Source organism: Megalops cyprinoides, chromosome 3 (assembly GCF_013368585.1).
Source record: "Megalops cyprinoides isolate fMegCyp1 chromosome 3, fMegCyp1.pri, whole genome shotgun sequence".
Taxonomy (NCBI): Eukaryota; Metazoa; Chordata; class Actinopteri; order Elopiformes; family Megalopidae; genus Megalops; species Megalops cyprinoides.
Window position 1 is genome coordinate 23,730,555 of NC_050585.1, and position 17,176 is coordinate 23,747,730.

Consider the following 17,176-nt stretch of genomic DNA (forward strand, 5'->3'; position numbering starts at 1 on the left):
ATAGAAGAAAAACTCATAATAAAAATAATAAAAATACCGGTCATTCAAAATGTGCACGTGACATAAAACTTCATTATAATGCACTGTACAAAAACTGACGACTGAAGTACAATGAACAGTATAAAAATAATTAAAACAATAGAAAATAAGACAAAAAACTGACAAAAGAGTGTAGTGCAGGGAATATTAAAAGAAATATTCAATCATTCCTGTAACCAGGGATGTAATTTCATGAGGATGATGATGGCTACAGTGGATGGTTACAGACTGAGAGGATGGCTATTGTGTTGTTCCTCACTTGCTTGTATTACAGCCCAGAGAGAGCAGACTGTTGTTTTATTGTCTTGTTGACCGTACTCTTGTTCTTGACATTTAGGTTTCCAAGCCAGCATATGAATGAAAATGTTAAATGGACTGAGTGTAAAGATCTATGAAAGAGTGTCATGATGATTTTGTTGATCTAAAAATAACCCAACTCCCTCTGGAAAAATAGCAGTTGTTGCCCCTTCTTACACATTTTATATTGACATCAAAGTTCAGTTTGTAGACTGAGCACCAGACAGTACCCAGGTGTTTATCTGTCTATCAACTCCCCACAGCTGTTTTTGTAGACAGACAGTAGTATGGTATGAGTTTGTAGGTAGCAGGATGGTGTCAGTTTGTAGACAGCAGGATGGTATGTCTTTGTGGACAGACAGCAGTATGGTGTGTCTTTGTAGGCAGCGGGGTGAAGTGTGTTCACAATGGGTGCTCTTTTTTCACTCCAGTGTACTCATACATACATATATATTTACATCAGTGGTGTGGGTGGAGTAAATCTCTGAAATTGAGTATGAACATAGAGCTGTTGGCTGTATGAGCTGTGATCGGTGAAGCATGCCAGATCAGGAAAACGTCAGACCGATTACTAAAAGTAGGTGTCACGCCTAGTCATAAACATTGACACTGTTTACCAGTGGTTTTGTCGTCAGTAACGACCTCCTGACTGTGCCAGTCATCATTTGCCTCATGTGTCATCATGTGCATTTTGTTTTTGCTTTGTTTGCCATTCAGATGGATTCACTGTCAGTTCTGAGGGGCTCATTCAGGGTACGCCCAGGGCTGGCGATTTCAAAATCAGATGGAAACTCTTCCCATCTCGAGCACACCGCACAGCAAGATATCTGTAGCTGGTGTGACAGGCACAGGCAATTCCATTATAAATACTACACAGAGACTACTGTGTCCATCTGTACCATTTTCTATGCTGCTACCCAGTTAAAAAACGGCTTATATGAAATGCCCACATTGCATACCTGGACGACAGTCATGGTTATTAAATCATTCATGATCCAGCCCCAGTGTTTCAACACACTCCAAAATTTCAATTTATTTTTTTTTTCAATAAGTACTCCAGTTCATATGTTCAATTTTTGGTGTGCCAACATAAAGAAATATTAGTTTTTTTCTTTTTCATTACCGTAACAAAATCATTAATAAAATCGAAATATCACAAAATCATTAATGAAATCCACACAGATTTACCCAGAGAGCAATGTTCTTATGAATGCAATGTGAAATGTCAGATGGAATTAGGACTGCATTACTAGAAGCAAGTAATTCCTGCTGGAAAAATGAAACATTTATCATCTACAAATATATTACAAGCAGGACTTCAAGTCATGGTTGACTGTTAATTATGTGATATACAGTAGCTATGCTTAGCTACTTTAGCAGATGTAGGAGTGTCTTATTTTAGTAGAGGTGCATAAGGAGCAGTAGGCATGTGTGAGGGGCAGTAGGGGTGTATCATGGTACCTGACAGGCAGAATTCTGCATTCATACCCTGCCCTGAGGCAGAATGGTATATTTACCCCTTGCCCTGGGACAAAATTATGTATTTACACCCTGACCTGGGACAGAATGCTTCACTGACCCCCCGTCCTGGGGCAGAATGCTGTGTTTTTACTCTTTGACCTGGAGCAGAATGCTTTACTGCCCCCCAGCCCGGGGGCAGAAAGCTGTATTTACCCTTGCTCTGGGGCAGAATACTGTATTTACTCTGTGCCCTGGGGCAGAATGCTATAGCTATGCCCTGCCCTTTACCAAAATACTGTATTTACTCCCTGCCCTGGGGCAGAATGCTGTATTTAACCCCCACCCTCTGGCAGTGTCTGTTTACCTTTCACTCACACAGAATGCTGCATGTGTGAGAGTGTGTGATAGTCCATGATGTGCGTGATAGTCTATGATGCGGGTATTCAACCTTGTTAGAACCACAAAACAAAAACAGAAAATGAGGTCATGAGAAATTCTGCTTTCTGCCAAGGGAAGTGTGAGAATGAATGACAGCTCTGGATTCATTTCTCTTTCTCTCGCTCTTTTCCCATCTGGTTTAAGTATTCAGGCCTCGGGCCATTTTGTCTCTCAGCTTTGAAAAGTAGGCCCCCAAAACAAGAACAAAATGAGCAACAACCGATCTGCGCTGCCTTCGTTCAGCCAGACAAACACAGAGGGCTGGAGGTGGTGGAGCTGAAGGGGGCGGGCGCTCGGCTGTTCTTATGTTCTAACACGCTGTGTGGTGCACAAGGTGCACTTAGTACCTGACAGAAAAGAGTGCTTTAATCTCTACCCAATTTTGTGGAATTTTGTTAGGATACACTTAATGTTTACCGAGGCTGGATGGGTGTGTGTAGGACCAACTTCATATTCTCACCAATGCACCACTGTCACCTCTATATCTGAATATAAGTGAATACGTGTTTATTAGGAGGACTGTCTATATGAAACAAGCAATCTATTTTTAGTTCCTGGCAGGCACACAGGGAGAGCGCAAGAACAGACTGTAGACACAAAGAACACAGGTGCACTGAGGCTGAGGAAGAACAACAACTGACAAAGAGTAAAATGAAAGGTGAAGTTAAAAGAGTGAATATTCATGTAGTGTTGTAAGGATATAAAAGCTGAGGGGTTAGTAGTGTGTCTGAGGACTTATTCTTATGGTAGGGGTTAATAAATTTTATTTAAGACTGAGAAGTTAGTAGTAAGGCTGAGGAGTTATTTATGTGGTAGGGGCTTATCAATGTTAATTTGATAATGTCAGTTTGGGATTAATCATGTGTCTGTGGGCTGAGTCTGGATGGTGTTGAGTTTCATTTGCATCTGCATTACCTGGCACCTACCTGAGGAAGGGGAGCTAATATTGTCACAAAGTGCTCTACATGTAGCATAATGGATTTTCCAGATGGAATTAAAAAAAGGAAAAAAAAAAACAGGACCAGTTGAGAAAAACCTGGAAAATTATACCCTGACTCTGACTTAAAGTAAATAAGATAAGTAAAAATACTTTCAGATGTTATAAGAAGATGGTTAGAAACACATTATATGGAAAAAATAGTTACTTTGTAAAGTCCATTCCAAGGGTGATAACGAGATCTAAAGTGTATTTTTGATAATGCGTTGGCTTGGCTATATACCAGATAAAACCAACAAGTCGAGTTGAGACTGTAAAGGAGTGTGCCCCAGAGACTAGACATAGAGACCATTTTAGTGCATTGGTTTCACTGTCAATGTGAATATTAAAATCCCCTATGATCAATACCCTCTCAGCCATGACTAGAGGCTTAACCTCAGCTCCTAAAGCCTCCTGGACAATTAGTCAGTCAGCTAATGACTTTGTTATTACCACATTCTCATGCTTACCCATACTTTTAATTGTTTATTGACAAATCAAAGGTCTGCCATGAGCCCGGAATTTAACTTAGAATAAAGAAAGCTACCAGAGGTCACAAGACAAAACAAATAAAAGGATAATAGCCAAGTTACTTTTGATCAAGGTATTTCCTCCATATCCATTTTGATCCCTCTGATGCTTTCTCCCTCCTCATGCTGGAGGACACCTCAGATCTCTCCAAATTTGGCAGTGTGAGGCTGCTGTGTATCCCCTACAGGCAGTTTCTAAAGGGTCTGTTCTCCATCCCCTGACTTAAGCCTGCTCCAGCAGCCCTGATATTTTGCCATTTTTCTTTTATTTGCCTGTCCCATGTTCTCCTCCTGAGGAATAGTAAGCTCGATTATGGTAGGCTCCTGGGTGTGAGGGCTCCTGAATGACATGGATGGTAAAAGAATTTGTTTCAAATGCAGGGTTAAGCCCGAAGGCCCAGATCCGAAACCAGCTGTGTGATTTGCCAACTATAAATGGGAACCCGTGTCGGTGGAACAGATTGACTTCATCCCACTGGGGGGGAAGGTCAGCCGGGTTCCCCTTATCACTCCTTGTTCCTCTCTCTCTTTCAAAAGACTATGGTACAATGGTATAGATAAAAATACACTACAGTGAAAATGTTTATTTTGACCAATTGGTAGCCTACCAGTAAAGAGTGAATTTACGATAAAGCATTTGAGGTGCAATGCCATTAAATTGTGCAAGGAAAAGCACAGCACTCACGTTGAAGAGGAAGTGTGACATTTCAGCTATGTTTCTTTTCAATAAAATATAGACCTGCCAGTATTGTACCCGTTATAATTTCACTTTGATATTTATGATCCCCCCTCCACATTTTTTAATGTGAGACATTTAAGGCCTGTCTTCAACAGTATCCTGCCTCTTACAGACACCGGAGCTACTAATAGAAGTTTTAAAGTATATATAAAATGAGTATCTATTCCTTATCTCATGTACATTATTTGAAAGAGCCTGATCCTCCTCAACAAGAAGGAGACAAACATCACTGTAATTATTCAACATTATGTACTGAATATTCAAAATTCAGTTACATTTTCATTTAAAGTGTTTTGGGCTCACTGGTTAGCTAAATTGTGTCGACTGTAGCCTTAACATTTGTATTTCGTCTTTCATCATGAGAGTTAAAGAAAGACTGCTTTCTCCCAATCCCTCTGCATATATTAGCATTAATAAGCAGCCACAGGTGTTCCAATTAGACTTGTAATCACATATGGCTTCCCCTCGCTGTATCTAAGAAAAATAATTAAACAGTCTTCAGTCTGTGTAAGGAGATATTACAGTGTATTGTTGATTGTAATTGAACACAACATCTTTGTTCAGTCTTTCTTGTTTCTGTGAGCTCTCTAATCTCTCCGTCTTTGATAACTTCATTTCGAGTTATTTCAGATATAGGAAGCATAAAGAATGCTCTCCACACAATGATCTCTTATGTCTTGGTTGAGAGCTCTCATGAAATGGTTTCTGTGCTGTTGCTAAGGGATGAGGGTTTGGATCGAGGTGTTTATGGTTTAACTGGGGGAATGGGGACTCATAAGAAGTAAACATCAATATGAATATTTCCACACAGATTCATGTTTTGCAGACAGCACTCTGAAGGCTTCTTGAAATGTCAAGCCAAATTTAAGAAATAAGATAATCCTTGCTTCTTTTTCAGTACTTATATGGTGACATTTATAATACTACACAGTACCGCCTTATAATCATTGATTTTACTTTGGTGATTTAACTTACTGTAAATGGGTGTAAATTGATGTAATTCCTACAAATATTTAAGTAATTTAACTATAGGGATTTAATCTCTCTCTCTCTCTCTCTCTACATACATATATATATACCTATACACACACACACACACACACACACATACAATCTATTTAATACACATGACCTCAGTCTGGTGTCACAATATTATTCACAATAATATTCTGTTATTAGGGTATTTTCTATTATACTAGCAGTTTCTATACCAGCAACCTTTGAGTCATGGTACTGAGACTGGAATAAGTCAGTACACAGTACAATGATTCTCACTGAGTGCCTACAGTTCATTTGTTCGTCAAGTTCATTCAGTTTGTGAATGGGTCTGCTGCAGGTCACCGACTCACTACTGATTCATTCAGTCCTACCAGTTCGTTTAGCTCTTTCAGTACATCTCATCAGTTAATTTCATTCAGTTCGTTCAGTACATCTCGTTTAGTAAGTCTCTTTCAGTTCTTTCAGTGTGTTTCCTTTTCTGACCACAGGGTGACTCCGTTAATGATTATATTGGGCTCAATTTTAGTATTGTTGTAATGCTCCAGTTTGTGAAAATAAACTAATTGAATGTGTAAAATAGATCCTAACATTAAAGAAAATAAATGACTTTTTAAAAGTAATTTTTCAAATTACTACATTATTATGAAGCTAGTTGCTAAGTTTGTTCTTGGATGAATATTTATTTTTGGCAGTATTATATATTAATATATGATATAGCTATATATGTGTCATAGTAGCTAGTTGCTGTAATATAAATGGTAAATCTAGTATAATTACTTATCCAGTGTACTTCAATACTCAAATTGCAAATTCAAATTTCAATATTCAGATAATTTTGGCATTTCTCATTGGAGAAGTGCAGCCTCTTCTTTTGTTACTGCCATCATTCGAGATCTTCAGTGGAATTTAGGAAGGGCAAATTATGACATTGCATTGTTTTTAATGGTTGTACAAAATCTGTTGAACTGTTGAATTTGAATTGAACGACAGAGTATCATCAAGTCACCACCCTGTGTCCAGAAGAGGAGCCATACATACTGAGCAAAGACAGTCTTTGTAGAAATCTTTGTAATCACTTTCTCTGAGAACTTGAGCAGTGTTGTTCAAACTGTGGGGGAAGCGCATGTGGGTCATGTTGTGTAATGTATAAACTAAATAACTGAGCAAACCAGTGACTCATTGAACTGAAGAAAAAGATTTGGTTCAGCAAAAAGAGTCAAAATGCTTATTACATCTGTATGCCCAAAAGTGCAATTTCATAGACTTTCCAAATTAGCATTTCTTTTTTTGTCCCATTAATATTGCAGCACTGATGTTTAAAATTAATTTGTAAGTTAAATACTCAAAATCAATGAATTCTTTTATTGTTGTTGAATTGTTGTTATATGTATTTCAGAGCCATACTGTGGTGTGCATTAGGAGTAGTCATTGTAGAGTATGTCAATTTAGCATAATTGCCAAGGGATTGTAAAATACATTGGTACTATGTTGTTGTTCTGTGATACTAATGAAATAATTCCTCATTTTACTTTACAGTGCTTACCTATGAAAGTGATAATGGACAACATTCTGTAATGACAGAAAATTTTCAACCCCGTCTCTTGTTGTGACTGATGAAAATAACTCCAAATCACACACAGTATTATCTTCTGCACACAGCTGATTGGTATGAAAACATATTAAAAGAACTAATCAACAGATGGGAAAGACCATTACATTATACGCATTTTATTTATTCTGCAAGGAAAATCCATCATTCACGCTTTGAAAGTCATCCTTGCTGACACAGTGTGCCCTGCCGCTGTGAATTACTCTTGGGTTGCATCAACTAATATTTACAAGATTTTGAGGTTGATTTAAAAAATGTGGCTGCATTTGTTTCCAACAGCATGACCTATTTTTTAAAGGTGTATAATGACATCCTCAGAGGTTTGTTGCCAACACGCCCCTGCACAACATTACACACGCGTTTGCATCGTCTCTGGTTCTAGTTGAATTAAATTCAACCCATGACAGCGTGTGATCTAAACATTGCTATCATTTGTACTAAATTAGTTAGATGAACTTAGATGACTTAGTGAAATCAGATCATTGTTTGACATGTGACTTGAAATGAGGCTGTATCAACCTCTTGGTGTTGAAGGACTTACATACAAAACAAGTATATACAGGTCTATGTTTATGACTCTGCCATCTGAAATAAGTCCTGTTGGATCAAATATAATATTATAGACATGATTTTAATGCTTCTATTAGAATTGCAGAATGTAGTCTCTGTTTAAAAGGCTTATTGGTCAATTCGGAGAGGACCACACTGGATTTCTGCCATTTTGTGAAATTTATACAGTGTAGTAAACATATACATACCTGGGATTTTTTAAAAAATATGTTTTACATGATTTTTCTTCTTTTTCACATGTTTTGGAGACAGTACAATGCAACATCAATATAATGAATATATTTTGATGTGTAGATTAGCAAAGTAGAAAAGCTAGTTGCAAATGAAAAAACAAATTTTAGGAGAGAATAATAGAAATAAATTAGTAAGAATAAGTCACAGTAAGTAAAAGCATATAATAAAATCATGTAGGAACTTTAAAATATGTGTCGATATATAATATGAAAGGGTAAATTGGGACACAGCTGTCTTACCCTTGGGCAAGGTACTTAACCCACAATTGCATCAGCAAATACCCAGCTATATAAATACATAAAATGTATTCTGGATAAGAGCAGCTGCTAAATGATAATAATGAAACGTACATTTTAGTGACCTTGTAAATTTTTATCTTTTTTTTTGGACTTTGTGCGCCATGTACTGCACTGCTATTGCATCATATCGGTGACTGTTAACAGTAGTATTTGCTGGGGTTACACCAAAGATTGCAGCAGTTGGATTTTGTTCGATGTATTTTTTGCATATAATGGAGAATGTCTCAGAAGAGGAGAACCGGAAAGTGGTTAAGGATTTACAAGCCTAGATATAAATTTCCATAGAATCAAAGCATGAAATTGCATTTTGATGTGGTTATAGCAGTACTTTTATTCAGCTGGGAGTCAAATGAAGGGATTGAACCTGGCCGTGAGCTGAGGGTGTTGAGCCCCTGTGTAGACATCATAAACAGGTAAGAGAAAGGGGGAGATGGGCTGGAGGAGGGATGCCATGAACATCTTATGCAGAAAGGAGGTGGTAAGTGGGATTTTTATGGTCATGGATGGGACAGGTTTGTCTAAGTTTGGTTAATTGCATAGGGATTGTCTGAAAATTGTTTAGAACTTCAGGTAAAATGCAGTTGGAGTTTGATGGTGTCATATAGAAGTGGGGTCTAAATCTTGGTTAATTTATGCCACTTTACTCTCTGAGAGGTGTATATGGTGCAAGGATTTGAATTTGGAAAGAGTGGATGGGAAATTTCTTTGGAACTTCTCTTGGAAAGTTTTTAGAGACAAAGCTTTGAATTTGTAGGCGTGTGAAATAAGTAAGAGTTGGGAATTTTCTGTTCTTTTGACAGAAATTTATGTTCTTTCCACTGAACTTTTTATCGAAATTCAAATGAGGCAATCATGCCTTTGGGGAAAAGGTCTTTTAAAAACCTTAGACCATTTTATGCAAAGAGAGGGTTAAGTATGGAGTCAGACCAACTATCTCTTTGTATTTGAAATGATTCCTAAACTGTGTTCAGTTTTACAGATGGGATTCTTTAATTCTGAAATAATTGTGGAGATTGCTTGTGAGCAAAGAAGGCAACCCAGCAGGATGACATCAGTGGTGTTACAATGACTGTGAGGGTCCACCATAATTTAAAAATGGCATGATTTAAAATGCAAATTGATGTGCATTAGCTGACAACTATTAATGGAAAACATTTGGTGTGGCAAAGCTTCCTTGTGGTTTTTGTCTTTCGGAAAAAGGCTTTATGGATTATGGGAGCCTTTTAGTCCAGATCAAAGCAGGTGTTATTTGATTGAGATTTAAAAAAGGACTTCAGAAAAAAGGAATAGATTTTCGGAACAAATACAACTATCTGGGCAACATGACCATTTTAATGGAGCTGCGCCCAGCAAGAGTGGTAAGCAATGGGTACTGGATATGAGGATAAAGGATATGAAATATGCTCCTTCCGTACGTTCTGGAAGTAGATTGAAGTGGTGTGAACATTGAGTTTCCTTAGCTTATTTTGGACGAGATCCCTCTGAGAAATGCCAAGAAATACTGTCTGCACTGTAGTATTTCTTGGCATCCTCTGCTGAATGGAAAGTACTTGTGTCCTTGTGGTTAGATTTGTCATTTTGCAAGAAAAGTAGCTTGACTCAGATCCCGTTGCCTTACGGTTCCAACTTTAAACGCCACCTTTTTTTGCCATTTTGGTAGAGCAATCAGGAAATAAGTAAATTGCGTGCCCTTGGAACAAGGTGGTCTCTTTACTGCTTGGAAGTCATGAAAGTGCTTAAGCAAAGGTCGAAGCCTTTGATTTGCATTTGGCATTTGTCCAGAGATTCTGTGAACATCATCTAATTTGGCTGGAGTGGGCAGTATATCTTACCAGAACAGGCTGACAAGAGCTCAAGAACAGACTTCACAGGATCCTAACCTTCCATTTTCACTGGAAGACCGAATAGTCTCAAATTTTGATGTCCTCTGTGATTTTCCAGGTCCTCTACTTTTGAGGTAACCATTGTTCTTTTTCAAAGCAGAGTGAGTGGACTAAAAAGTAGTAACCAGGACATCCATGTCTTCTGCAGCCTTCTGTAGTGTGTAGTGTTCTTGGAGTGGGTGTCTTCTTGCTTTTAGTTTTTCTTAGCCATAGTGAATTAATATCACTCTAAACAAGAACATATTTGAAGGAGGCATTTTAATCACAGTGTGGCTTAAAAAAATAAAAGCAGGTGGTGGGAGCAACTGAAACACCCATCTCACCCCATTGCACTAGGAGTCAACCACAATGGAGGATTCAGATGAGAAATTTTGTTTTAATTTGTGCGTTTTCCTATATTTGATTATTTGTGTGTTTACTCCTTCTGTAACCTGGGTGAGTTTATTAATGGTATGTATGCACATGCGAGGGCTGTTATTCCTGACTTCACTTTCCATCTCTCTCACTTTCTGCGTTGCAGCAGTCTGCTTAGTTTGCTGCCTATGCTGTAGAAGTAGAGGAGAAAGTATGTTCTAGCACTCATTAGTCCTTTCAGAAATCAGAGGACTGACCTGAGAGCAACTGAGTTGGCTTTTAGTGGGCAGCTACTAAGACTGATCTAAGAACAGTGAAGTGCACTTTTTAGTGGACTGGTATCATAACATGGTAAGATGCTGTGTATTGCATATGTAGGGTGTGATGGTGTATTTTACCCATGCGGTGTGTCTCAGTGTGTTATACACACACAGAGTGTCACAGTTTTCAACATGCATAGAGTATCACATTTATGTAGGGTACGTAAGTGTATTATACTTACACAGAATATTGTACTGCATTTTACAGATGAGATACCTGTATATGACATAACACAATACTAATCACCAAACACATTACACAGCTTCATTCAACATGGAATTTTTTTCTTTGTCTTGCAGCTGCCTCATCGCCGAGTGACATTCTCCACAGCCAATCCAGCACAGGACCTGCAGGACTCCTCCCAACACTGTTTCTATGACAGCGGGCTGGAGGAATCTGAGACCCCCAGCAGCAAGTCATCCTCGGGGCCACGCCTCGGCCCCCTGGCTGTGCCAGAGGACCATTATGAGAGGACCACTCCCGATGGCAGCATTGGTGAGATGCAGCACCCTGAAAGCGGTAAGAACTGATCACATTACATTACATTACATTACATCATTTAGCAGACGCTCTTACCCAGAGTGACTTACAAATAAGTGCATCACTATGCTAAGAATAGACATCGTAAGGCATTACAAGAGGTCAGTAAGATACAAAGTTAAGTCCTAGGCTAGTGTGGAGTGCTAGGCTAGTGTGATTACTCTCACTCCAAATTCAAATATCGAGACACACCTGTCAGTCAAAGCCATAAGTGGCTGTATCTGAGTGGAATGAAACCACTGCTGCTCCACTGTTCCTCTGCTGCTGTTCTGAGACACAGCATCTGTTGACTAATACTAGCATGAATGTCTGTCTGTACTTGCAAGTGGGTTTGGAGGCTCTGTGCATGTTCTTAAGGGAGCGCGTGTATGTGCAACTGTGTGTTTGTCAGCATGTGTCTTACAATCTCTGAGCTCATCTAAGGCATGTAGATGAACGGGCCTTGCATAAACGTGCAAGGACTGCAACTACAAGTGAAAACAGAGCAACCAGAATGAGAGCCTGTGGGTAAAGCAGTAGCAGAGAGCTCTGATTGGTGAGACAGCAAAGACAGGAGGAGAGCTCTGGTTAGACAGTAATACAGGAAGACTGACCATATGACGGTTGGAGAACTCTGACCAGTACTGCTGTCTATTGTCTATTACTAGCTACTAGTTGGACAGAGCCAAGGAGGGCGAGAAAAAGTGAGAGAGTGAGTGAGAGAGAGAAAGAGAAGAGCACAGTGAGTGAGAGTGGAATAATGGGGGGAAATATAGGAGGTTGCATATAAAGGAGTCTCTCCTTCACATGAACAGTAAGGAGGCAGAGAAAAGGAATAATTGCAGTACTTTATTTTTCATACGAAACCCTAGAGCTAGCTTTATCACAGGGAAAAAAGAGAACATGCCTGTGTTTAATTATGAATGAAATAGGCTCAGAAATCTTTAGAATTTTTTATTTTTCATGAAAAATTAAAGGGCTTAGATTGGCATCCTTTTCTGAACAAAAGCATGCACAGAAATAAAAGTCAGAAAACTAGAAGACAAAAGGAAAGAAGGATTTTCTGGCATAACATACATATGTTTTCTCAGTAAAAGCACTCATACGTTGCTATGATTCTGAATGAGGCCCTGGTATAGCAGAGAGTTACATGTGTTTATGTAACATGCTAACATGGCTAGATGGGGAATATGCATCAGTTCAAGCACTACCAAAAATGCAGGACAGCAGCAGCTGGAGAAAGTGGGGAGAGGAGAGAAAGGAGAATGAAATAAACAGCAAGCAGAGGAGTAAAGGAGCCATTGTGGAGAGGAATTAAGGAGAGTGTGGAAGAGGGAGGCAGTGAAAAGGGGAATTAAAGTAACATGTTTTTGGAACCCCAGGCAATTTAAATGGTCTCTATATATCGATGTTGATAAACACATTAAATACATTACCACAAGTGTATGACTCTAAAGGGCCTATGTGTGTCAAATACCCTGAGGGGAGAGCAATTTAAGAATTTATATTAATGTACACCCACAAGAAGAGGGCTTCTGACCATGCAGGCAGGAGGCTGAAGGAGGGGTCAAGGGAAACACATTGCGTTATCTGTCTGGTGACATCACTGGTGGAACATGCAGAAATTCAGTGAGCTTTTAAAATAGCGAGTGTTGAACAACCTGTGGTTGATCTTAACTGGCGTTTCCAAGGGACTCCTCAACCTAAAAACTGAAATGGAATAATTGCCTGACCTTTAAAAGGTTTCCAGGTGTTGTATGTTCATCAAAGCAGCTGCTATCTGAGGAAAGTAAACTGTTCCCTAGTTTTTCATATGGTGCTCAGTGCCATTCATCAGAAGTGATGCAGTCAGTCTGTTGCCACATAAGTTATCTCTGGCAAATTTGATTCCAAATTGACTAACCTGTATCTTTAAACCTCTTATGAATTAATCCACATGCTTGTTATAGAGGTGCAGATGACCTATCTGAAGACTACCAGCCGTTCTAGGCTACACTGTCTTTTAAGAGACCAGGTTATCCTTAAACACACATGCACAGGAAAGAAAGGATTACAAACTCATACTTGCAGGTTTACAGTGCTCATTTTTACTGCAGCAGGTAATAATTTCATGAAGAGAAACAATAAAACAAACCCTGGTAGTAAGCAGTCCATGTCATGATACTAACCCCATGTATACAGTCTGAATTAACCCCTTAAAGGGATAAAACGAATGCTACGTCACTGCAGCTTTTCATTTGGTTTTTTATATGTGTATTCAACAAATTAGTAGAGCCTCCACGATAGCATTCATATCCCTCTAAGCTCAGTTGTCATTTTACATATAGAGTATGAATTCACAGCTCTGCCAATTTGCTATCATGTAGCATTTTTACTTTGGTTTGACAGCCTGCTGAGAGATCTGAGCAACGTTTCTCTTTTTAACTCAAACTCTGATATGAAAATCTCTACCTTAGTCTCACAAAAGATTCTTGTTCTTTGGACATTGGTGTGAGGCCATTTTTTCCACACACTGAATCTGCAGTTTGCACCTCATTTTTTGAAATTCAGAATGCCCCATGCTTTTCCCATTTTGTCCTAAATCTGGAATTCCCAATTATGTCATAGTCAAGCACCTCATCACTGCAACCCTCACAGACAAGAGAAGGTGATATTGTTAGCTGATAACATGGCTGGGATCCAGTACAGGCTGTAGGGTGCAGCCTCACTTTATCATCTGAACCACTCGGGAGCTCCATTTTCTAAAAGGCCAAAAATTACAGCATATGGAAAAATACAGGGCATATTTCATGCATGTACAAGAAAATTTAGGGCACATGATGAATATTACCTAAATGGAGCCTGCAGTGGTGTAAAAAAATAGCCAAACACCACAACAGAGCCTCAAGAACCTTTCGGTTTGGGAAACAATCACTCGGGCCTTTAAGTTTCTTTTGGCGTGCATCACACATGTACTCATCCACTAGTCGAGAATAGGGTGAAGGATGGCTTTTTTGACCATGTGACTTTTTTTCACTGCTCAGAAGACCACTGCCTGTGTTCTTTGCACCACTTTACTCACAAACATGCAGTTTAGGTGTAGTAAGGGGTTTATGTACTGCAAGCTGATCACAGTATCCCACTCTGTGAAGCTCTCAACAGATTCTTGTTGATGAAACTGCCTTCTCATGTCTTAGATTGATAACTTGTTCAGAGTTTCTCACCGGTTTTGCCGTGCATCTCAAACCAATACACCATAATAAACCAAGACATCATAATAAAAAGTATGCGCTTTCAACCACAGTTGCTCCTAGTTAATCCTGTCTTTCCCCCAGGCTTCCATGTTAGCGTCACCTTAGCCAGTGTTCCTTGTGAAACATCAGAAATTTGAGCAGTCTTCATCACTGAAGCTCCTGCCAAACCTGCCCCAACAATTACCCCTTTCTCAAAGTCACTGAGATCTCCACCTGTAGCCATGGTAGCCAAAATAATGTCCACAAATTTTTACACATAACCCTAACCATGGTGGGATGTCCATTGCTGAATAAAATCAGGAACCACACCTCTGTGGAAGCACATGCTTTCAATATACTTTGGATCCCTCATTTATTTGTTTCCTTTATTTTTGGCTTTCCACACTGATAATTGCACATCAGTTCTAGTGAATGAAAATGTACAAATAGCCTGCTCTGTTCAAAGCATCTTGTTTTCTCTTGCTGATATCAGAGTATGCAAGGTCTTCCATACTGCATGGTTTCCATTGATGTGTAAGTGTTATTATTGTATGGTTAAGCCAGTCTGGTGTTTCTCTCAGCAGATGTGCGGTCTCTGCCTGATGTTACAATGACTGGAAACTGTACTCCAGAATGCACTGAACTTGGTCATTCGGACACCTGCTGGATGCCAGGGCAGCCCTCCCCAACCCGCAAGACCAAGAGCACCCCAAAACTCTCCACTTTCGTGCCTTACCAGGAAAGAGGGAGCCCAGACCACCTGACCAATGGGTGCCCAGGCCGTGTGGAAGACCGCAGCACCAAAGTAGCCAGTGGCTGCTTCCTGCCGTCCCATAGGGCCTACTCCGGCAGCAGTGGCCATGAGCCCAACAAGGACTGCCCCCTGGAGGACATTCCCCTGAGCCAGGCCACCACAACCCTGCGCCATGCCTCCAAAAGGGAGATCTACCTGTGAGGAGAGCTGGCCTGCCTTTCACAGAACCACAGAGGAAAGCCTGAATCCAAAAAAGAGTCAGATGAATAGAAAGAATGTAAACATTGATTACGCTGGAATGTTGTTGTTTGTAGGAATATTACTTTGATTTATGGAGATACTATGAACTGTTTTTTACTTTTTTATTATTTCTTAAACTGCATTGGTGTTAGACAAAAGCAGAAACAAAAAGACAAATATTTCTGATATGTTACTGTTTTGGAAGTCTGTGAAATTTTCTGTCAACTCCAGGAGTTTTGAAGGTGCAATCAGCGCTGTAGTGCTAGAACCAATGTCTTATTTAACTCAGATCATGTTTGTGACAGACCGTTTGAACTGGAGGAAATATTATTAGCATCCTTAAATCATAGCAAGAAGTCTTTGATACTGTACAGTACTGTAAATACATTTGAATAGCGTGCATATGTTTATCAGACTTCAGTACTTTTTCGTCAGCTATAAAGAGCTTAAAATTTGGAGCATTTACTGTTGATGTTGTTTTACAGTGATACAGAAACATTGTTATGGATTGGCACAGGAAGAAAGCAACCTGAATACAGTTGCCTGAGTTGTGGAATGTCTTTCTGTTACATAGGGTACAGAACGGACCAGGAGGGAAAGGACTATTTTGTGATCTTCAGTCTTTGTTCTGTGGAAGTCTCATGTATTTGGAAACAAATACCAAAAAACCAAATTGACACACTGTGCTTTGTTAAGAGAGTGACTTACCAGTTTTCCACAGCATTAGGCTGTATCACTGTGGCTTCAATGTACAGCCTTCCTTCTCTCATCATCACCCTCTCATCATTAAATATGAGGCCACACCTCCACACAGGAGAACATACCTCCACATCATCATTGCCCAATCCCATCACACCGTGTGCCACCAAAAAAAAAAAAAAAAAAACAGGATTATGGGTAGAAAGAGGGGCGTGCAGGTGATGAGGATTGTTGGTAGAAGGCCGGGATCGGAAGTGCTGAGAATTGTGGGTAGAATATGAAAATAAATTTATAAAGGAAATAATATCCACTCCATCAGACCTCAATGTACAGCATACACACAGATATTGATATGGTTAAAAAGCAAATATGGACATTGTAAGACATTAATGAATAAGGTTATAAAATATCAAGTACTAAAGGTAAAAAGTTTACTCCATAACCACAAAGTCATTTCTTGATGATGAATATTCCAGAAGTTAGCATCTCTTGTAATTCGATTTCAGTCCAGTCTTCTTCAGAGCCTCTGTGTGGAAATTTGCAGGCCCATCACCCTTCAGCTACCACAACCTTTATCTTACAGCTTGCAGGGACAAGTCATACAGAGTAACCTAGTTTACATCTGTAATTTAATTAGAACTGCTGTTTATTCAGTAAAATAATATATTTGTTATGTGCTTTTTAAATGCTCATTGACAATCCAATTCTGAGGTGCAGCTGTAATTGATGTCCTCACTGCAAACATCATTGTTCTGTTTCATCCTTCATTTTATTTATTTATTTATTTATTATAAAGCTTGCTTTATACTTTTCTGGCATTCGTGATTAATTTATTTTTGTAAGTGATACTTAGTACCCTCATAGCAGCCTCAAACATGCACATACAAGAATCACATGCACATACCAACTCCTAGTGCATCGGTAACATAGAAGAGGGGCTTAATCACAGGTACACATGGATTTGGAGCAGACGGTACACAGCAGTGACAATGACAGATGTTCA

General features: G+C 39.3%; 1 protein-coding gene across 2 annotated transcripts in view; it reads left to right on the plus strand.

Annotated features, from left to right (window-relative positions):
• LOC118775231 (protocadherin-1-like) overlaps positions 1-16,372 on the plus strand; it is a 33,267-nt gene extending 16,895 nt beyond the window's left edge. The window contains exons 4-5 of one of the 2 annotated variants that reach the window (XM_036525042.1): positions 11,049-11,268; positions 15,062-16,372. In XM_036525042.1, the coding sequence (XP_036380935.1) occupies positions 11,049-11,268; positions 15,062-15,435 (594 nt within the window). In that variant the 3' untranslated portion in view covers positions 15,436-16,372. The remainder of the gene's footprint in view (positions 1-11,048; positions 11,269-15,061) is intronic. The other variant, XM_036525043.1, reaches the window with a different exon arrangement.
• The last annotated feature ends 804 nt before the right edge of the window (positions 16,373-17,176 follow it).